Source organism: Varroa destructor, unplaced genomic scaffold (assembly GCF_002443255.2).
Source record: "Varroa destructor unplaced genomic scaffold, Vdes_3.0 BEIS01000003.1, whole genome shotgun sequence".
NCBI classification, from domain to species: domain Eukaryota; kingdom Metazoa; phylum Arthropoda; class Arachnida; order Mesostigmata; family Varroidae; genus Varroa; species Varroa destructor.
In genome coordinates, this window is record NW_019211456.1 from 23,577,008 (window position 1) to 23,600,109 (window position 23,102).

General features: G+C 40.1%; 1 protein-coding gene across 2 annotated transcripts; it reads right to left on the bottom strand.

The window, feature by feature from the left end:
• Positions 1–8,691: 8,691 nt before the first annotated feature.
• Positions 8,692–16,215, bottom strand: LOC111248172 (acid-sensing ion channel 4-A-like). 2 transcript variants are annotated; one of them, XM_086983173.1, is made up of 5 exons: positions 15,070–16,215; positions 10,946–11,204; positions 9,557–9,803; positions 9,356–9,446; positions 8,692–8,919 (listed from the first exon to the last, which is right to left on the bottom strand). In XM_086983173.1, exons 1-5 carry the CDS (start codon positions 16,031–16,033, stop codon positions 8,912–8,914), a joined length of 1,569 nt encoding a protein of 522 aa, XP_086839299.1. In that variant the 5' UTR covers positions 16,034–16,215; the 3' UTR covers positions 8,692–8,911. The 2 variants fall into 2 exon arrangements, with proteins under 2 accessions (XP_086839299.1, XP_086839298.1); XM_086983172.1 differs by having other exon boundaries at positions 8,692–9,446; positions 15,070–16,210.
• Between the last annotated feature and the right edge of the window lie 6,887 nt (positions 16,216–23,102).

The window sequence follows — 23,102 nt, forward strand, 5'->3', positions numbered from 1 at the left end:
TTAACGAACTCTGTTTTAAGTAAGAGTTAACAAAGCAGACTGTTTTACTAGATAACTGATGTATTTAACAGTTTAGGTAAAAGAAAAGCACACTTTTTCAGAAGGTAAACGGCTAGCGGGTTGTACGGCAGAGCAGAACTCGCTGCCATGGTAATCGTCTGGTATTTTGGTACTTTCGCTCAGCCAATAATCCTTAGACCTATCCTTGGCCTTTGGTTAGAAATGAATTTTCTGTTACTTCGAGCCGCTGAGAGACACTCAGCTTGCAGAAACCTGACTACTAGGAACAATCAAACAACTGAAAAGTTTAAATACACGTATTTTTAGATCAGATCGTTTTCTAGATCATCGTTTGTATTACTGATGTCTTTCTTCTGACAACTATAATTTGATTTTATTATTGCACTAAATAGCTATTACGGAGCTATATTGTGAACTTTGCCTAATTTGCATCATGAATTCTGCCAAAATTACGCTTTCTGTCAAATCGAGTGACAAAGTTCATAGAACTTTACAAACAAAGCCAAACTCTGAATCATTTTGTAACGGCTCGCTGCAGATGGGAAGAAGTAACTTTCCTGATATACAAAATTGTGTGTACTAGGTCATAAAACACTTAGCCCCATAAGGGGCTAGCATATAGAATCTGACACGCTTATATACGAGCTTGTAGACATTGTACTGTTACTACTGTTAACATTCTGTCCTTTTCCAAACTACTCACTTCGGACGAGAAGCCGAAAGCGTAAGTAGGTAACTCATGGGAGAACTAGCATACACTGTGCTCGTTTTACTGTCTATTTACCAAACCCCTAGAACAAGAAAGTAATTTATGCGTGTTCAGACGATGCCGAAAACAACGATTTTTATAAGGGCTGATATCAAAACGAAAGCCTTGGATCCGATCACCAGAGAAACGACGAAGGACGACAAAGGTGTGTACGATAAGAGCTCTGATAATGTCATCTGTATTATGCAATAATTGATTAGAAGCAAATTTGAAAAGTGCTGATCTAAAAAAACCATAATCATACGTATTGTGTATGGATTGTTCAGGTTTATAATATTTGGTCACTTATTATTCTGTGCAGGGCAATACAAAATGCATGACTGTAGGTGACCTCGCTCGGCATAGTCCGCCATATCCCTAAGCAGTGCCGTATGTTGTTGGACGTCTCGTTGTGATCCGTTAAATACTCACGTTGCCTTTACCTCCGTGGCTACGTTCGCACTAGCGCAACTAGTAATAGTTACGATCCGAAAATTTCCAGTTAATTGTGGGGTTAACGGTGACTGACGGACTCCGTAAAGTGTTTTCCCTCGGTGACAGTAGACCGTGCTCTGATCATACATGACAATGATTTCTTTCCGAGGAGATAATTCAGCACGAAAATGTTTCTACTCATCATTATATTTGATACCCTTTTACTTGTTTGTTTTCGCATGACCTCAATGCGCGTATTGGTGCCGCTCGTTTTCCTTAGGTATATGGGTTCGTCTATAAGCGATCCCTCCGTACTTTTCAGCAATAAGATGCGAATGTTTTCAATTTTTCTATTCAATTAAATTTATGTTTCTATTCGTTTCCTAGTCTTAGATTTTCGTATGTGATAGATACAATCTAAGAATGAAAGTGCCAACATGAAGTTCTGACTAGAAATAACCCACATGGTCTAATATCATTTGCGGTATTTCCTATTGCTACCAATCAGTCTAATTTTGCCTCTCCACACTTTCCGCATCCGAATATTCGATGCTAAACTGAAAACTTCTCGGGCCAACCGCTACAGGCCGTTTGACAATGACCTTTAAGTTAGGATTTGATTATAGACTTTTCTTTGCAACTTATCCAAATTCAGGCTGTCTCAATAGAGCAGACCGGCGCTCGACTTTATTCTTTTTTTAGTAGGAATTATGGCTCTAAATTTTATGGAAACCAAAATGAAAACTACAAGAGCTGGGAAATAGGCATAATCAGGCGAATGTTGTCGGTTAGAAAGAAGGCACTCACATACACACATGAAAGGATACTTCTACATAATGTAAATAAAACGAATTTTAAAAGTTAAATGAAACTTTTATAATTCAGTTGTCGAACTGTCTTCGTGGAGCAGAAAGCAGTACGCCCCTGGATACAAATATAATTTTGTCCTTATTAATGGCTTCTTTATTGGTGAAACGTTATCATTAGACAACCTTCAGTGAGTAATCTAGTTCATCGTAAAACAGAGGCCAATACTAGGCTCCGTCGCTACGTTCCACCGCGTCACTCCGTACGATATCTCGTGTGGTTCGGTAATAGTAATGATTGTAATAGATCCAATTCCTTTTATGATAGCCGTCTGTAGTTAGCGGGTCATTGAAAAAGCGAAGTTCTTCTTCGAATTTCTTTCTTCCTCTATTATTTCGATGCCTACTGTCACGAGTGAAACTTGCCGGGGCAAAAATAAATTAGTGCCACCAAACAAGATGGCGTCATTTATCTCCTCTTCGCTTTTAGAGTCTTCGTCCTTCCGTGATGTCGTTCCCAAAAGAGGTTAGAAGCCCGGGCCCGCCCTTTATAGCTTTGTTCTGAACCGCGGCAATGACACGGATCGATGAAAGTGTAATCGACCGCTCGTAGTTAGCGAGCCACTTAAACTCCATAACATACATATAGCCTGTTCCATATGATTCAGGTAATCGTTTTCGACTTGGTTCGCGAGTATGCAGGTAGATAAAGTCGCCATAATAAGCTGGTCATGTTACGAAACTTGTTAAGTTAAACAGGCAATTTTTCCGTACTTGTATATATATATATATATATATATATGTATGTATGTATGCTTTCCATTTAATTCTCTGTGTACGTACTTAAACTAATACACGGCCAGTGGAAGTATTTACGTTAGGCATTGAAATTGCGATGTGTTAATTGTTTCTATTCGTGTTTCGCGTCGGATCATAATTCCAATTGATGGGGTACAATCTTTGTTATATTCTACAAAAGTATATAAGATGTATAATAATGTGGAACAGTGTTATGGACACCTGGGACAATACACCAACAGGATAAACGAGGTCATGCATCACATATAAAAAAGAAAGGAATCAAAGCTCTCTATCTAAGTAACTAAATAGGATTGATTTTTTTAATATGAATAGAATACTTTACACATCCTATATAGGCTTCTCATTATCGTATGACAAATATTTTTCTTTCTACAATTTTACTTTGATCCTTCGAGGAACTGACACAATCCATCTCGATATTATCCATCCCCTAAGTAATCGCCTTAAAATACAAGCATTGGAAAAATAGACAGCCTTAAGCATCGCTACTAAATACCGCTTAAATTAGCTTATTTTAAAAAGCAAAATAAAGAATCTGTCTTCTACTATAGTCCGGCCATCTGCCATTTTCCATTTCATATGGAAACAATGAATCTATGATGATCATTATATGAGAGTTTAGGGAAAGAGTTCATCTGCACTATTTATTCAGGTCGGAGCCTCGTTTAAAGCTGTCACGACAGCGGCAGGTGCTATCACCGGGTACAACTTAATAGTATCATTGAAGGTATATTGTTAAGTTAGCGACTCGATAATTGAAGGAACAGAGCTGAGTGTAAATGCGACTCAATTCGTCAGTGAACGTTAAGGTAAACGTAAGAAAACAAACAAACAAACATGATATAGGGGAAAATCTATAAATCGCAAGTGATTTATTTTCTGTAAATCGACACATGTACTCCATAATTAATGATTCTTAAACACTTTCAAAACAAATATGCTTACCGGCGTTTACTAGAAGACCTTTTCGCTTCATTTATATGTTGGACATAGGTGGCACCACCTAACAACTAATCGTATCCCTCGAGTAAACATCAATATGTGCTTCTTCAGTTACTTTCGGCGCAAAGCCGCTGTTCGGTGTGTTCTCAGTGAGGAAGAAATCTTTTAAAAATAATGTGTATATTATTTCAAGCCTGTCTTCTTCACGTATTGTGTTGTAGAACAGATCAGATCTTCGTGACTTTCCTGCAGCCCAGATCGAACTGGTAAGCTTCTGTGAAGAACAGTATCACACATCAGTCTGTGATATCACAGCTTAACCGAGCGGACTGTCTAAACAGATAAGTCTTTCCTTATTTTAACTATTCGTTCCGTCAACCTGTGACGAATTGTTGTATTGTTCAAATCTTGGTATATTAAATTTAGAATTTCCGGTATATTGAGATAATATCCTACATAAGAATCCAGAATTCATATGGCAAATTTGTTCAAGTGTTATTGCAGAATAGCGCCATATGAGCGCTTCTTGTTTCTATACTAATTCACTGACGGAGCAGGCATAATGCTTCGTGCTAAAGGAATTTACTGGAGGCTGTTTGTGCGGCATTTTCGGCAATTGTGAAACGAAAAAGCAGGACCGCACCGAGGCTTTAACTGAAAACTGTCCTTATTAAAAAAGTCTAGTACATAGATTAACTTTGATTCAGGATCCAATTGGAACTGCCGCTTCCACTATAATAATACACACTGTAATAACTCAATATCGACTTGGTTATGTGTGTTATAATCTTCTATTAAGGTCGCACGATATCAATCACACCAACAAATATTGCTTACGGCAGCCAGCACCGTATTTGTTTGAGCGTATTGAAAACTGCTATCCTCAGAGAGTCACACGGCTCTCAGAATCAGGACTGCTATAAGGGTCTAGTGGTTAGATCTAGGAAACATCGTGATGTTGCAGGCCCCATATGGCACACGGAGTGATCTTATTTAGACACCGTAGCCATCCTTACTACTTACCATACCTACGCCAGGGGCTGACGCACTTCTTCTGATTCTGGGCCTTTCTACGGGCAACTAATTCCCAGCGGGCTCGTAGAGGCCCCTATAACCTGAATAAAAACGTTAAGAACATGAAGGTGATGGGGTAGGATGGATGTATCAAAAAGGAATGGCCAAGCAAAGTCTTTTTGCCAAAAAGAAGTATTTGTCACATGCGGTATCTGCCAGGTTCGACCTACACGCATTCGTAAACACAAAAAAAAATCAGCCGATGTCAATATGCATAGATTTTAGATAAATTGGAAGCGGCTAAAGTGATTCCCAAGTTGTAAATGTAAAAAGAACAAATACTCGATGAGTTCAATATTTTCAGGCTTTACGGTTCGATTTTAACTAGATCGACCGTAGGAACACATCTGTTACTATAATTTTTTTCGGGTACATTTATTCAGATGTAATATACCGTTATGTTATTATAGCCTGGTCAACTCACTAAGCTCTGCTTCCGGGACCTGAAAGCCGGTCGCCAGGTGGGTTAGCTGATGCTTCTGCTAACGAGGGATTTGATGGCTTTGAACTCCTCGGTTCTCATTAGTCAGTGCATAATAGAACGAATCTCGGGATAAATTGGGACAGATTCGTTAACTGGTAAAGCGACGAAAGAGCAGGTATAGGACATCTGTGCGACCGGGCACATAGTTAAGAGAATCTACAATAGCTCCCAGACGCTACTTCTCACAGCTATCTATCTAAGACAGGCCGAAACGGAGACAGCTTGGAAAAGAAGCTGTAAGGATTTTTTATTTTAACAGACCATCAGCTAGTTGGTTTTAATTCGCTCCATGTGGGATCATAACGTGAGGCGTTTAAGTGAAATTTCCTGTTAGTTACCGAAAATTCAAATCTGTTACGTTAAAATTGTATTTTATTGCCACCGTTAATGTATGCCAGAGATGGCATGCTCGCGTATAAATACACACAAAATGGGTGAAACGCGCAAGATTTCTTTTATTTCTATTGGACCTTTTCAGTGTTGTAGACTTCCAGCTCTGGGTGCTAGTTCTAATACAGAGAATAGAATAGCCATGTATGCCAGATGAACCGATATTCGTGGCGGAAGACTTCGCGCCTGGCTCTCGAAGTCACTGGAAACAAAATTGGTTTGTAAAAAATTTAAACGAGGTTTGCTATATTAATATTTCCAACATAGGTGGTAGTTGATTCGTCCGTCGAAGAATCTTGCTGCATTGCCTCCTCTCCATGTTCGCCTTCCTACGCCCTTTCACCAGGTTAAGGAGCACTAATTATAATAACGGTTAGGTTTTTTTCTGCCTCATTACCCAGATTCGTTGAATATTGCCGCTACTGTAATATAATCTTAAGCTAGATCAAGGAATCTCTTCAGAACGAGCTCCCATGTGACGCCAGCAGTAGGCAGAGACAGCCGTTAGAAAAGATCTGTGCTTTATCTCATCGGTCGACGGGAGACGTTCGTACGGTCAGGCATCACCCGTGCATGGTTGAAGTTTCCAATAGGAGAACAGTTTTTAGTACGGCAGGATGAGTGTTTGTGAGAGAAGAAGAAAAGAGGGAGGAGGGTGAAAAAAATCCGACATTGACAATCACGTAGAAAGGTCTCCAGCCACAAGGAGGCAAATGGAGATTGTTACAATTCAGGAGAAAAAAGGTTCTATGTTGGCACGCCACATATCATGGCCTAATGGACGAAATTGGGGGTATGAGCGGAGATGGATAATAGGTAGAAGAGCGCTTGGCAACAGGGGACAGCTCGGATCATGAAACTTATTCGAAGGCTGAATTGCCAGAGCAATACAACTAACTGTTGTAACGTGTAGTAGCTGCTGATACCGCTAAAAACACTAGAGACGTGCTTCGATTACCAACATTTGCGAGCTTCATACAGGTAGCTCGTACATGTAATGGATAAAACGAGGGGTTAAACTTTGCAAGGTTTACTAAGGAACAGCTTAGCTAAGGCTTTCGACAGAGCTTTCTACATTCATGTTTAATCCGTCGAAGATGAACTGTGCCCACACAGAAACGAGGGACAAAGAAATCGAAGTCATAATTAATTGATCTTGAACCACTCTAATCATGGCTGCATTACAGTGGCAAACAGAGGCAACCCTTCATAAATGTTTCTATCACAAATCTGCTTTACTCTATTGATAATAGAGAAACTTGTATTGTATCGTAATCAGTTTGCCGTCGTATAGCCCAAAAAAACATGGCTACCCTTGTCTTGAGGAAGTGGGCATCTCCCAACATGCGTACCAAAGATTCTTAAATTCACGTATTACCTATTTCACAGAGTGTTTCACAAGGCAAAGATTATGCCCTGCTATAAATAACACTAAACAATAATGAACTTAAGCTTATCATGACTTACCTTACTTTCTTTGTAAGCACATATGCTCCATCCACACAAATCTTATATGTGTAATATGTATGCTCACGAAACGCTATTACACTCAGTAAAAAGTAAATTAATATTTTTACAGTATTAATTTACAATACAATAAGTTACTAATATATATATATATATATATATATGTAAATAAAAAATAAGTAATACATTTTAAAAAGTTATGTCCTTAATATATGTCACACTATAAGTTTTACTCCTACCGTTTACAAGTCTAATGAGCGATGGGTGTGTTCTTGCAGTGATCTCCTCTCACGGTTTCGAAAATCGGCCGCATTGCTCAACTACGTATAGGGCGAGCCGTTATTTTGTCTTTCATCTTCGTTTTTTATTCATTCTGTAAACAATAGTCAAGGGGCCATAAGAGGAAACTTCATGTCTAATGCATCTGTCCAGCCCTATTTCGATCCCACTGAAAAACAAAAATTTCTACTTGAATAGCTACAGCTGGCTGGACTAGTATAAAACTAAATAGGCTAAACCAACTATATAGGTTAGGATTAAATTGATAATATTAGACAACTGCACTACGTTCAAATTAGAGGTAATAAATAAATAAACAATAAATAGTTGCTGCGAGACACTTCAAAAGAGGTTGTCGTTAAAGTTCCGCCAACTATATATATATATGTATTGCATAACGAGTCATAGTGGTTTTGGTTTGTCATAATTGTTACTTTCTATGCTGCCTACTTTTGATCTTAGAATACGCTATCGAGTAATCACATAAATTCTCTTCGAGAGCTGTTTTTTTTTTTGTTTTTTTAGTATTTCCCCCAACATAGCTGTGCGAATACCTGTCAAGGCATAGTAAACTACTCTTTGTTTGTAGAGAACAGCTTTCAATTCAAATGTGAACTTCCGATACATGCTTAGATATACTAAAGAAAGATTCAGTATATAATGTAAGGATATTCATCGGCAGGAACTGTCTTTAGAGATTAAAAAATGATCAAGATAAAATTCTACGATGGGGTGAAAAATCTACTTGAAACAATATTACAGCTGCTGCTTGCAAAAGGATTTAAAAGGCTAGGAATGCTTTATGAGAAGAGTCTCTGTTTTATCTAATACTATATATATTAATACTGTACAGTTACTTAGAATTTTTCAAAAACAAAAAATTCTCAATAACAATCTCACAGACACGTCATCTGTGCCGAACTTCAGAAAAGGTGACCTTCGTATAAAATATAAAACCGGCGCAGTTATTTACATATTTTCGTATATAAACTTTCGATATCTGAAATATTCGTCCGGCCGGTTGCTCAACTTCGCAGAGGCCGAATGCAGATCGTTTTCTCGTTCGAGAAAGAATGAAAAGTAAATTTCTTGTTAAATAGTTATGCATTTTGCTTTTACAATGAATAGCAATGAATGAAAATAACAAACACTCATTAGAAAATAATGCAACCGCCTAGTATTACACTTGAACTAACAATTTGATCTAATAGAAAACGCATAGATTAACACTGTGTAATAAATGTATACTTATGTTTATTAGGTTCCCTCAATCTTGTAACAGTTTTTAACAAGTGAAACATACATAAAAGTACATAAAGAAATATATTACGAATGTACATATGTTTTGTGATCTATTGTTTCTATCGATCTAGTACTTAGTACATTGGAATGTTGTTACAAACCCTTTATTCCATGTACGCTATCAACCGAACCCGAATCAGTTTATAGGTCTGTAATAAGAAAAAAAAAAAGCCACTAACAATAAATATAGCAATAAATTCATCACTGAAATTTTACGGCTGGACAAAAATTATCGCTACATACAGTCGCTAATCCTAGGTACGTGGACGAGTTATTAACATGCAACGCTAACTTAAACGCTAGCCCCACGACCCTGTAGATACTACGGTCGGATTCGATTTCCATTAAACACATATTCGACGATAAAGGCTGTCTAACCTACGATTACAGGTGCCCTAAATTGTGGAATAGTTGTATTGTTCGTGGAATTTGTCTGTTCAAGACGACTGCTAATAGGTAGGGTCAAGCGAGTACTTTTGATAGCACAAGATCAGTATTTAAGATTTAAAGACTCGATAAATGGTAGCTTTCTTTCTTTACGTCGATATCCAGAAAACACCTTGTAAAACCACATGACGAATATACCAAAAGCCTCGTAGATCATAAGAAACGAAGTTCCTGTAAACATGTTGAGAAATCCACCCACATTTGACAATGCCGAAATAGCACTCATTTCCTAAAAAAATACAAAAAACAGTACAATAATATCATTAAAATCGATGTTGACGCTAAGGGCAAAATAAAGCTAATAGGTGCACAAACCAACGCCGATTTCCAGTAATTCACCTCTTTTTCAGTGATCGCAGTGACCATCGCGCTCTGCAAATAAATAACGATATTACTGAGGGGAGTCGCCTGTTCCTGGTCGATGCCTCCTGAACGGAGAGTCTGCGTCCAAGCAACCCTTGATACCGATCGTTTGTAGGTAACCTCTTCACAACGCTTCGGACAGTCGCACGCATCCGTGATTCCTCCAGGATTTTGTACAAATTTGTCTCGACAGGCCGTCCCTTCTTTGTAGTCCACGCAAACACTGGAAACGTACCGTATTCGACGAAAGCTACATTATTCAAGAACTGGTTGTACGAGGCCATTTACTCTGTAGGTTATTAATATCCATGCTTTCTCTATGAGAAAAGAAGTTGTACTTTATAAGCACCCGTTTTAGGAAGGAAGCATAGATTTTTCTATACCGTCCATTACTTCTGTTTCTAAGCGAAATCCAAATGATTGATTTTTTACGTTTCTTTTGATTGAGCACGCTACACGCTTGCCTGATTGCTGCCTCTTGTCACAAATCAACATACATTTGTAAGAACCATATGAATATTGCATGCACGTTCTATGTCTGCTGGCCTACGATGGTACTCTATTTACGTTTCGAAATAAAAACCTCGTCTACTTTCTGTAGATAACCAAGGTGTTGTTCATGAAAAAGATAAATCGAAAAAAACAACACAACAATTTGGTAAGACAAGCGAGATCATACTCTGGCTTCTTAACCATTAAGCCACAAAATATAAAATTATTGACTGAATAATCTGATTTAGCGATAAGTTTTGTAAAATTAAGTTTTGCTGTTTAAGGTGCATCCAGGCGCCAAGAACCGCGAATGGACAGTATTAAAATACAATTCAGCATATCTCCAGACTACAGAAGGGTACGACGCCATATTTTATGTTTGCAATCAACACCTCATTTTTACTGCATAACTAAACAACATCATAGAAAGCTTTATATAATAATATCGCTCCTTTTTTTTGGCTGATTCTAAGCACGATTATGTTACTGATGAGCTGGGTGCCGTTTAGTAAAACAAAAATCTTATCGTTGTTGGCGAATAATTATTAAAATAAAGTTAATGCTAGTCGTACATCACACGTACTGACTTCGCGGCCGTTGATTAGTTTTCCATAAAGTCATGTAAGCATTACTCTTCACTCCATAAGGCGATGGAGTATTGAGTAACGTATCTATGACTGCCAACATTGTTTTTAGCATCCTTTTGAATTCTGTGATGAAATCTGAGTGATGGTATCACATCATTGTTGTACGCTCTTTGCAAGATCAAGAATGGCCGATAGACCTTTGGCAAGATTTGATCAGCTCTAAGCTACTTTCAGATGGCACCTGCCTGGTCCGTTCGCGAGGACGTAGTTCTGTCGAATGCCGTACCTGTTTGCGTCCAGTAGTTTCTGAATGTCTGTGCCCTTATACATCTCGAGACAGTTACATAGTCTCATGATATTGTAGCTGATGCAAACTTTCCGGCAGCTCTCCTCAGAGTAGCGGTCATGTTCACTAAGATAGGCATTGTATGGCTTCCCCTTCGGCCATGTGGTATGACAGTTTGACCGGAATGGTGCCTCTAACAGATTCACCTGCTTCTTGGAGATTCCAATGAAAGTTGACATTGCCAAAGGAGCGTATATACCTGCAAAGCAAAACACAAAGATTGTATTGCTATATAGCATGCATAGTGTTTCGGTTCCCCTTTCTAAAACTTATCCATCGTGTAAATGGAGTGCCATACTGTGTATCTATCTCGTTAGCATCAATTGAGATCTATCTGTGAACACAAGATTCAGAGACGAGCCCATTTCCATACAATATAGCGTACATCCTTGTTGGTGAATTGAGGCTTTCTCATCCTTGTATTGAAAACGCCAATCAAAACCATGTAACTGGTTGGCCAATATTGCTCCAAATCATGTGCCTAACATAGAAACTGCGTACTGTTTATGCGTCGTTGGTTGGGCTCGCAGTAACGACTGCCATCTCCTCATAATCTCTTTCAGTCAGAATCGTGGCCGTCCGGTCGTTTAACTCTAATACATTTGTAAACAAATCGTTAATACATTATCTTAATTCCAAAATATATGATGCTTTACTAAAAAATATACTTCTGCTGGTTTTTATGAGCCCTCGCTTCGTAATATACACGAATTCATGTATGGCGGTGCTCGCAACTAACAGCCTGAGCAAGCGAACGATCTTCAGTCTCTACGCAAACGCATGGTTCATCTATATTGTTTTCTCATTGACCGATTGCATTTATCTATCTACTGCTAATCTCTGCTAGCCAGTCGGCGGCCAACGACTCATGTGAGCGTTCAATAGGGTGCGGTACAGCCCTTAGTTAGTTGACAGCGATAAACATTTACCCCAGTTGCGGACTTTGTCAAGCGGTCAATTAAATGGTTACGTATTCGCTTGAGTCTGATACGCTTTCTGGTACAGTTACTCCGATCTGTGACACACTGGCTTACATGACATATATAGCAGATGTTGGAAATACATAGCTACGAGTTCAAGCGATTGTATATAATAACGTGCATGCAACGTATGTGCATCTACTATACTCCATATAGGGAAATTACACGGAGGGCATAATCCATACATAAGTTACCGTAATAAGTGTCTGTAAAAGTTGAAATTAGATATTGATACAATGAAGCAGTAAACCAACCTTCTACTATAAAAGCTTTTCTGCTTAAGGATGACGTACTTCTTCGCCAGAACCAATGTACTGAAAAATATATAAGCAGTGCCGTGTGAAGTTCACTTCTCGATTATATTGCCGTGTCTATCGTAAGTTTGTCTAAAACGACCCACTATATACTTTGAGTTCCGGAGCTTCTTTTTTGGAGCCGCTATAGCTAACAGAGCCAAAGCAACGCCTAAATTATGGCCCTTCTGTTGACACCGAGTGTAAATGCATTTGTAAACAGGCCATACACTTAGTGCTTATCAATTCACACGCTTTTTTACTGCGTTTCGTAACCTGTAATCGTTTGGAGGGGTTGCAGCTAAGCCATCGGTTACTGCAACAATCAGAACGGTTAGGCCTGCCCACAAAATTGTGCCAAATTGAAACGTGCATGAATTATTCCAGCAATAAAAAAGGATCATGCCTAACTGAGCTAAGATAGAAACAGGTCGAGACCTGTTATCACTGGCATTTGGCGCATTTTCCGGCAACATCGAAGTTGAGCATATTCTTACGTTTCTTTTTGATGGCCTAACGCAACTTACATATATATCTCGTAAGTTGGGTGAGAAATTTTCTTTCTTAATCAGCTTGACTGAAATTTTGACTCGAAATAACTACTTGAAGGTCTCTATTCGAAATTAAAAAATGCATATTTGGTACTATTTTATGTATTTTATCGAGGCCAAAATGCTGCCGAAACAATTCGGCTTATTAATCTTGTGTACGGTAGCGGCGCTATCGTTGAAAGGACTATTCTAGAATTGTCTGTCAAGTTTGAAGAGGTACCAGAATTCAGACGATGCTTTTACTCCAGCCAATCACTTGGACCAATAATCTAAAAGCACCTTTGAAGAAAAACTTACAGATAAATCGAAAATCAACCGCACATGTTGCCCCATGAACTTCCTGAACTCAGCAAAGGGAAGTGACGGCTCAATGATGCATTTTAACATTTCATCCGGCATTGAGCGCCACGCAGCCACAATGGCCTATTCCTGGACAAAATTGTCACTGGTAGTATTTGGAAGGAGAGGTCTAAAAGAATCCAAGTCCAAGGCCCTACTAGATAGTCATCCAAAAAAAAATATGTTTTGCGTTTTTTAGGATAACAGGAATTGCCTTCTACGAAGCGAAACGTTTTTTGTTCACTACGAACACATATAAGACGATATCCTACCTTCGAGTAGCACACAAGACACCTTATATCATATTTGAAAATACTGGAGAACATCGTGAACAATGACGGGAAAAAATATACCACCCACATGTGACTTCGAGAGCTAAACATAAAAGTCCCGACAACGATCTTAGTTTCGCCGTTGGCTAGCAGGAACGAGCGCTTTACAACAATTCCCTCTGCATGCATTTATTAAGACTGAGTCACGTTTATCTGGCGGAATGCCCTGACCCACGGCCGGCAGGTCTCAAGCCTCCAGTGCTTTTAATTTTACGATGCGCGAATCTCCACGGGCGCTGAAGGGGTTCCATTTTCCTCAAAGGCGACTAGCTGATGGCACGTTGACTAGATCTCAACGTTGTTGGGGGGTTTCTTGCACGAATACGCGGCAACAAGCACACAACTGGACCTCCTGTCATCCTGAAGGATATCATGCTGTTGTAAAAGTAAACTTAGTAGTTCGAGCCGTCCGTGCTGTTCAACAGGGAAGATGCTTGCCCACTTTTACCGGCTGATTCGCAGTTCCTTTGTCGACGGATCAGAAAAATACACACATTCTTCCTTCTCTCCCGCAAGTCGGCGTATATCACATCCATGTACATACGCACGTAGTCAAGCCCATGTTCTCCTATCAGGGAACTAGTGTGCCTTTAGTCAGCGTATAGCTTTTCTTAGGTCTGCACAACTCTGATGACAAGGCTTCGGCTGATTTTGACAGGATTGGTTTCGATCTTCCAAGACCGGTTCAGTATTGTCGAGGGTAAACCCACTGACTGTATATCTTCCTGCGACACCTGTTTTACCGCCACCCATAGAAAACAAGCTGGTTAAGTACTGAGGGTGGTACATGGCGGGCATACGACTTGGCCGATACAGAGTGCGACCTTCGAGCCTCGCAGTGCCAACACATTTAAAGCCTGTTACTTTGCAAGGTGAAGGTGAGGTTCGGCGGTTCTCGTTCAGCATGGACTAATCTCTGAAACGTCTTCTTCTTACTCCTGAAGCAGCAGCAAACGACTCAGGCGGCCTGGCTTTCTCAAAAATAAAACGGTCGTACACTTCAGTCTTGAAGCTGTATCATCCAATGTTCCAGTGTCCATGTTCCAATTAACGCGGGTCTAACCACACACGGACGTTCCTTGCAGGTAGTGCGGCTTTTTGAGTGTCATCTGGCGCGTTGACCACCCGCGATCTTCGTCTAAAGAATTTAAAGAAAGAATTGACTTAAATTCGTCAATCCACCTCTTCGACAAAGTTTTATTGAACGCGAACTCTGACAATGCCGTCCTATCATTCAAGCACTCGACGAATCAATCCACCGATGTGCTAGCATCGCTAGCCATTTCAACGCTACCATCAGTGTGAAGCGATGTGGGTTGAATCTGCCCTAGGCTGACACGAACGAGCGCTTTTCAGCCGTTTGCTTTGCAGTTATGTATACGTGGACGTATACTCACGGATTTATATTAGAATAATGAATACATGACAATATATATATATTTATACCTTCGATAAATATACGCTTCTACATACAGAAAACGTGGGTTACATTTATGTGAAAGTATTAAACGACAAAGATACTAAAAAGGTATAGACGCTAAATAAGCATGGTTGTTTTAATGACGTTACCATCCATGTTGGCATCGGCAAGTCGGTTTCGATCGTGAATCATGATGAGAAAGCCAACGCTCTTTCTTGACGTAAGATACGTATTCATGCTAGAGTTAAGGACTAGATTCAGACCGTGCAAGCGACCACTAGATAAAAAAAAACGAACGTTCTCGTTGACAGCTGTTAGGTTGCAGAACATACAGAAACAACGGCCATATCGATAAAATGATACAGTCTCTTCCTGGACCCAGTCGGATTTGCAATCTTCTTGATTAAAGCTACACGAGATTACTATGTCTTCCCAAGTGTATTTCGATTTTTCAATAAACGCTGCCAGAGTCTTGTTTGTGGCCGAGTGTGTCCTGAATCTGGTCATATGGTAAGCGAACTGCTCGGAGTTTTTCGACTCTTCACATATGCTTTGTCGTACTGAGTAGAAGGCCCCATCAGGATCGCAGAGCACATCCTTGCGAAACGGATTCAGATTGCAGATCGTAATTGCCGGAAGTATATCTGGATTACGGCCAACCAAAGTTACGGACACGATTGTATTGTACTGCCAGTACTCGATAACGGTGAGCGTAATGAAATATAATGTTGTTATAACAAGTGTTGCAAAGACGGCAATCCACAAACCGAGCCGAAATTTATTGGCAGTGCCAACAAGCACAATTCGGTCGATCCCTGTTAAGCCGTCGGCAAAAAGGTCTGCTAAAATTTGCCATTTATTATCATCATGATTGACAGTGAGAGCTGATACAAGATGAGCGAGCACTTTAAATCGGCCGTAACGCCCCTTCGTGGGCTTGCCATACTGTGGCATAAATGGCACGGATGGCTTAATGAACTCACTGTCTGATTTTATAGAATTCGGATCGCTACTGAGACTCCACCGAGGATTAGCCACGAGCGTGTTAAAGATGTCATTGTTTCGAATACGGGCCAGTCGTACCGCAGTACCTGCTGAGGTCAGTGAAGACATCAAAGCGCGCTAATAACAATGGCCACTGTATATAAATACAACTCTCATACACTAGTTGCCGCACTTATCACCGTTGAAGTATTACAAATACCATTCATCGAGCTATAAACACAATAAATACCATAGTTCATCGAAATGAGAAGTTATAGAAATACACGAGTCCGAACGCGAGACGTTAACTGCAACCATCGAAGTTGAAGTGCGTATAGTAAACTTGATTAAAACGGGACTCCAATTTTGTGCCATGATTTGCGAATGGCGTGAGTTCCCCTATTTATCGATTTTCTTGTTTTTAGCGTTAGTAGTAGATTGGAGGTCACTGCGTTTCGCCTTTAACCATGACCGAGAGGTTGAAACCTTGATTATCTTTTAGACATTTCTATGTGACCTTATGTAGTTGCTTGCTACGACTTTCTAGATCTGGTTCAATCTGATTAAATATCGTTTTGAGTTGACCTATTTCATTGGGTCGAGGTAAGGCAACTTCTATCATAGCAGTTAGGTGCATTATACTTTATTCAATTTACTGTCTGTTAAGATGGTGTAGTAATACATAATACATATTAATACATCGCGACGTGCTATGCTAGGCCCGTGGTACGGTATGCACATTATTATATACTATTACTAATAGGGTTTATTATTTTCGAAGACATTTTTAAAATCTTCCGACTTCGGTTACTTGTCTACGTATTTTGTCCTAAATTAAGCATATCTGTAAGCAAGGAAAAATAAATCCCCGACATGTTCGCTACTGTATAATTTTGCGCTACCTCAGCCTGCAGATATTTGAGACACTTTGCCATCAAGTAGCAGACCTTGAGAAGGTCTCGGAGCAAAAGCAATATATGCCGCGTTCCTCAACAAATAAAGCTTCTCTAGTCTCACCCAAAAACGGTTTGCCCTTAGTCGTAGAATAACCGCTCCAGCGTCACTAACGGAAGAAAGTTATGACCCACTGAGAGGTCGGCCAAGACAGATGAGCATATTTGGAGCCGAGAGCATTTGTCTTTGCCAGAGGGGGCAATAACGCATCTTCTTCTCCAATCGAGAGCTCACAAACGAGAGTAGTGGTAAGGGCGAAGGGAGCTCATTTTAGTCTAGAGCTGAAGTATTATATTCTTGAGAGAGAGAATCGGCAATTTCGCTCAGATCTAGTCCAACATGGGCAATGATTCATACATCAGGAAAACCTCACGGCAAGCTCATTGCGTCAAACGCAGCGCACCATGGAAAAAGTAACGCTGCCGTGGACTGGCTGATCCCTGTTTGAGGCGACTGAAAGGTCCTGGGAAAGGGTTAGTCAGAGTGCCTGCGTCGATATCTGGCGGCTCATCAAGAAAACGTTGCGAGATCTATATTTGCAGGCTTTGCGAACGCTATAGTTATGTTATCTGAGCGACAAAGGCTTTCAAGAAGAGAGAGTACGGAAGGGCACAAGTACTGTGTCTACAGCTTACAAAGCTGTGCTGCGATATCCTCCATCTGCTTCTCATATGCATGGATTTTCAACACGTTTTGCAGGAGGTATTATTTCAAATCTGGCCTGATTCAGTAAGAGTAGTACTTCTAACGGTAGCATATCGAAAAATACATTCTACGGAGATGTTTCCTGTTCCGGAAGTGCGTTACGACTTAGTGAAATGTAGGCCAATAAAGGACTAACCAGGTGCACGGTATTCCTAGGACAGTTTTATTTCGACAGTCGCATAAAAAGACGTACCGTCCACAAACCACATATGACAGCCGGCACGGATGCGGCTATCGAAAACCTTAAGTTTCCGTACACACAACAGGCTCTATATCTAGACAAGTCGAGTTAAGCTAGCTACTAGGTAGGACACCCTGGCCTTCCAGTTGTGGATACGAATTCATACTTATAAAATCACACTATTATGCGTAGAGGGTCCAGAGCAGTTGAAAAACTTTCTGAATGAGTCTCCCACCTTATAGCCTTAGGGATCTTCTCCCTATAGTGTACGGATTAACGCTAAAGCTTACTGCACATCACACCTAAGTAAAGCAGATGACCGCCCTCACAGGAAATGTAGAATCCCACACACAAAATGTAGAATTTCAAGAGCGTAGACGCGATTTAAACTAAGTTCGTGATAGGCAGCCGAGTATTGCCGATGGCCATGATTCAATCTAGACAGAACCCCAAAATGTTATTTGTAAGCATCTATGCATCAAAAGTACTACGCTGTGTTAGCATACATAGGTGCCAGAATACTACAAATCTGCTTAGCTAGGACAAAACAAATTTGTTCCTATGCGGCATCTCATTTGATGACTTATGTCCAACATGGTTTATTATTACGATTTGTTTCTTCGAAAAGTCACATATCATTGATATTACCAATGTATCAGTTGTCCTAAATCCACTAATAATGAAATTTCTCTTTCTTAATAACAATAAAATAAATCAACGCATTTTTCATAGCTGAATAGCAACAATTAACGATTCTCTTATAAAATATAATAATTTTCTAGTTAATAACCTGTACCTAGGTGAAATTTTGAAACAGTTTTCGAGCAATGTACCTGCCTGTAACAATGATACGTTAGGTTCATACTGCCTATAAATCCTAGCTATATTCATCTTGACGAAATATTTTGGACGAGAATTACTGGCGTGATTGTCCAAGGTATACACATCATTAATCGGATGGGGACTGGCGGTGGAAGTGGTGGAAGAGGTCGAACAAAGCAGGAAGAGCGCGTGCATTTAAATAGCTACAATTAGCTAGCTACAAGGTGTACGACACCGTACAAAGGCGAACGGTATACATCAGGTAGGATCATGGCGTACACATGTCTACGGAACGTTAAATATTGAAACGGGTAAACCCTATCCGTCGTGAAAGGATTGCTCATGGGTCAATTCATCCAATTGAGCCGATCATTTTCAGTAGATGAATATCAGGGAACGAAGGCTTCGCTAAACAATTCGAGCTTTTCCGCCTCGCGGCATGAATCGAAAAAGCGCGCGTGTATTCTCTCAGAAATTGCATCTACTGAAGCACACGGGTGGAATTTGGATGACGCTTAACGTATTTAGTAATCAATCTTTTGTTCTTGCAGTTGGGACACTCTCTCACGATACGGTTATACGCGTAGGTACTTGTTTCATTTCTGCACAGAATTACGCCTTTAAATATAAGTGTTCGATCTAACGTCAACCGCAAAGCATCGCACGCAAATCTCTGATCTTGGGAACATAAAGTGAACTAAAAATAATAGGACGCAAAAGAAAGGACGCACAGGCCAGAGCCGCATAGACGTTAACCTACGACGGCTGTGGAAGACGCGGCGCGCCAATCCCGTGGTTGACGGTACGAGCATCGTTTGGCCAAGGAAATCACGACGTATTAGTCCCAACTGGCGCTTTTGCTGTTGGTCAATTCAACCAGTAGCATTTGATAGCCTTTTACCCAATGGAATGAGTCGTACGTACACGGAATACTTAAGAGTTAATTCTATTATATAGCAAGGTTGTTTGTTAGGTACGTACTGCAGTACCTATATGTGGTAATAGATACCCATAATATGATGAGGTAAACTCAAAGACGAGACAATAAAAGCGGCTGTCTGTTGGCTAGGTCTAGAAAAGAGAAAGGCTTAATAGGAACCAAAGAGAGATGTGCTTTTCCTCTTCTTAGACGAGGAAGAATCAAAACTTCTAATTTTTAAGCGGTAGCAGAGGCTTAGGTAGAGTCATATAATTAGGTAAGCAATTATTATGGACATGCCGATAGTATATCATTCGCTGCAAGTTCGGTTTTCCGAACTTTTAAATTAATAAAAATGTATCGTTTCTCTCATCGAATCAAGCGCCGTCATTTTTTGGGTAAATGATATCCAGAAAAAAATTCCGCTCGTATAAATTGCCTATCGCACCTCGTTTCCTATAACGCGACGAGACATTGTGGATAAATAATGAATACCTGAAGAAGTCGATGTATCTCTGAGAATAGATACGACTCAAAGTTTCATATTTTCTAATGAACTTTAATATGAGAACATTAAATAAAACTAATTTTGAGTCATTGTTAATAACGTTGATTGTCTGTGCTCTTGAAGCACTATAACTTGGCCGTGATTTGATTGAAATGAATGTAGCATGTGTACCTTCGCCTAACGACTTGGACAAAGAAAATTACGTGCTTCTTATGGGCGTGTGCGTTTATGGCATAAAGTGACGAGGTGGAGACAGCTAGCTTTGGTGTAAAAATTTGCCACTTCAGCTAGTCCTAGGTAAACAAAACTAGTACCGAATTAGTTAAGAAATTTCAACTTGAAACCTTGGTCGTTCGTTGTTATCATATTGCATAATAGTTTTTTGTTAGTTCTAACAAAGCGGTCTTTATTTGCCCACAATCTGTGAACGGCTTCTAATTCTAGCACTATATATAAAACAGGAAATCTCAGTGTATCATCAAAAAAAAACTTGCTTAACGAAAATATGTTTTCTCCAAGATTATACGCGGATTTTCTCTAATTTTCAGAAATAGGCTTTTCGCATCACAAACGACTTTCGATTAGGGAATTAGAGTGATCGAAAAGTCCCTATGCAATAACAAAACAAATAGCCGTCAGATATGAAAGGACCGACTGCTTAGCAAATTGCGTAGACAATTAGGCATCAAGCTAAAAAAATTGCGCCACGAATAGCTCAACACTTCAATTCTTGGAAACGGACGGCTCTCTTTTTGAAGGACCAGTTCAGTCTCATTCATATACAAATGTTCCATAAATTCATTTTTAGTCACCACCCGTCAACTTCGTATACGGTCTATAGGCGAATTAAGCATCGGTATTATATTAGAGCAGGTAAACCAAGTCCCATATTATAGACGATCTCCACTATTATCTCGTATTGGTACACATTTGCAAACTAAGCAGCAGCTTCGTTGAGCAAGTGAAATACCGGATCGTTCGTTACAAACGTCTGTCAGCTCTACTGTAGGCATATGAGCAAGGTTTTAGCTAACGTGACAGACTGAAGACAGACGAAATAAAGAGTAAAAATCCATTTCTGCTAGAAATAAAAAATACTATAATCTATCGATCGATCGATCGATCGACTTTTCAATGCATGACATTTGCGCCTTCGTTGCGAATCTATGCTTTTACTAAAGACGTTTATCGAAGCATCAACTCCGTTGTGTGCCATCACCTCAAGTGCATTGTTACGTGTTCAGTTTGAAGATATAGCTACCTCGTTCACTGCCCTATTTCGAGCTATTGAAGACAACACTGTGCATACAAGTTGTTACGATTGTGCAATGAAAATAGCCGGCACCTAACCTTAAACAACGGACAAGTTTCGCCATTTACAAGCCAGTCGTCAATTTTGACTCCTCTTCCTCCTCCCTGTACGAACAAGGCGACACATAGATTACGCCAATATTTTACGGGTCCGCTGATCCGTAACACTGTGAGGAACAAAGAAGCTGCTTTCTGAACCGGCCAATGAGCCTATGGCGGTGCTAGGTCTGAGCGACGGGCGACGATCCGGCCCAATTCAAAAAAAAAAAGACGTACTCGGCATATCCCCGCGGGATACTATACTAAGAAAATAAATGACACCGTCTTAGTTGACGGCAGCGCCCGATGCCTGCACTCACTTGCTGTATCACCCGGACCAAGTAGGCGCTCAGAGTGACGCTGGAACAGATGGAACAAAGAAGAAAGAGATGACTCGATCGCGCAGTGGTGCTGGCGAAGGCAGCAATGGATGCCGTAACACAGGCTCCACTCAATTTTCTGAAGATCTTACCATCAATGAGGCGCTTCAATTGTGTTATTGTATGAGACACGGTACTTACACGCTGGCGCGATCTCGTAGGCTGAACTGTCTGAGTGGACTCCTTGAAGGAGAAAACCGAGCGCAGTATTAGATACCCATTCTCCATGTCGGACATGTCGAAAATTAGGATAGAAATTATATGGGAGTCATCTGTATGAACGATTCAGGGTTTCTATAGAAACTGAGACATTGTGCATCTTTTTGTAGATGCGTTGTTTATAAGAGGGCATAATATTTTATTATGCATTTTAGTAACTTTATGTTAATAGAGCGATTATCCTGTTATGACTGTTCGAATTCGCATTTTGGTAAATCTATTTTAAATAAGTGCTGTTTGATGTTGCCTGTAGGGCCTATTTGGAATCATGTACACGTATATAAAATACGAGTTCCGCTAAAGGAGTACCACTAATTGTTACAAACGTTAAGCCTGATGCTTACCTTGCTCCTAGCAAAAAATGTGACGAAATCTACATAAATGTGTTCTATTACGTGATGGGGTGACGATTAGTGGGAAACCGTTATCGTCCTTTGGAGTTTTGGATATCAATGGGGTTAGGCCAGGCGAGGCCAGGCCAATCGCACAAGTAGTAGTCCATGCTGAACAGAATGTAAACTATCAATAATTAAAACTAAGATACAACAAGACTACCTACCGTCACAATGCGCTTTCTATATGCCTTCTGAACGCGTCGGTAGTTCTAGTTTTTTTCGTCGATTTTTGTTTTGAGGTGCGTTTCAGCGTTCGCCCCTCTGGCCATTATTACTGGGGTGTTTGCTCAACGGCCAGCGAAATACGAGGTACTTCGGACGCTGTTATTATCGTTGACAGTCGTCCTACCTAGTAGCTGTAAGATGGCAACGAAGCTATGCCAGCTTTTGACGAATAAAAACACGTCTATAAATATCACGTGATGGATTGCTCTTCTGAATGTTCTTCAATATCAAGAGATGACGACTGTTGTGATGATGACAGTGAATGGCATATTGATTTTTTTCTACCCCGTCGCCGCAAAGAGGTGCCCCTGGTTCACATTATTTTTATGGTAATCCTGGGAGCAGTGACGATAACGGTTGCCACAGCAGTTGCTCTCAACATCTCAATTAGCTCGACGCTGGTCAATCAAGATCCTGTAAATATGAACCGCCCATTTTATCAAGACCACTATGGTGACTGCGCGATGAGCTTGAATCAGGCTTCAATGTTATTTCATAATAAAACAATGAAAAAGTTACATTTTACGATGAAACCTATTT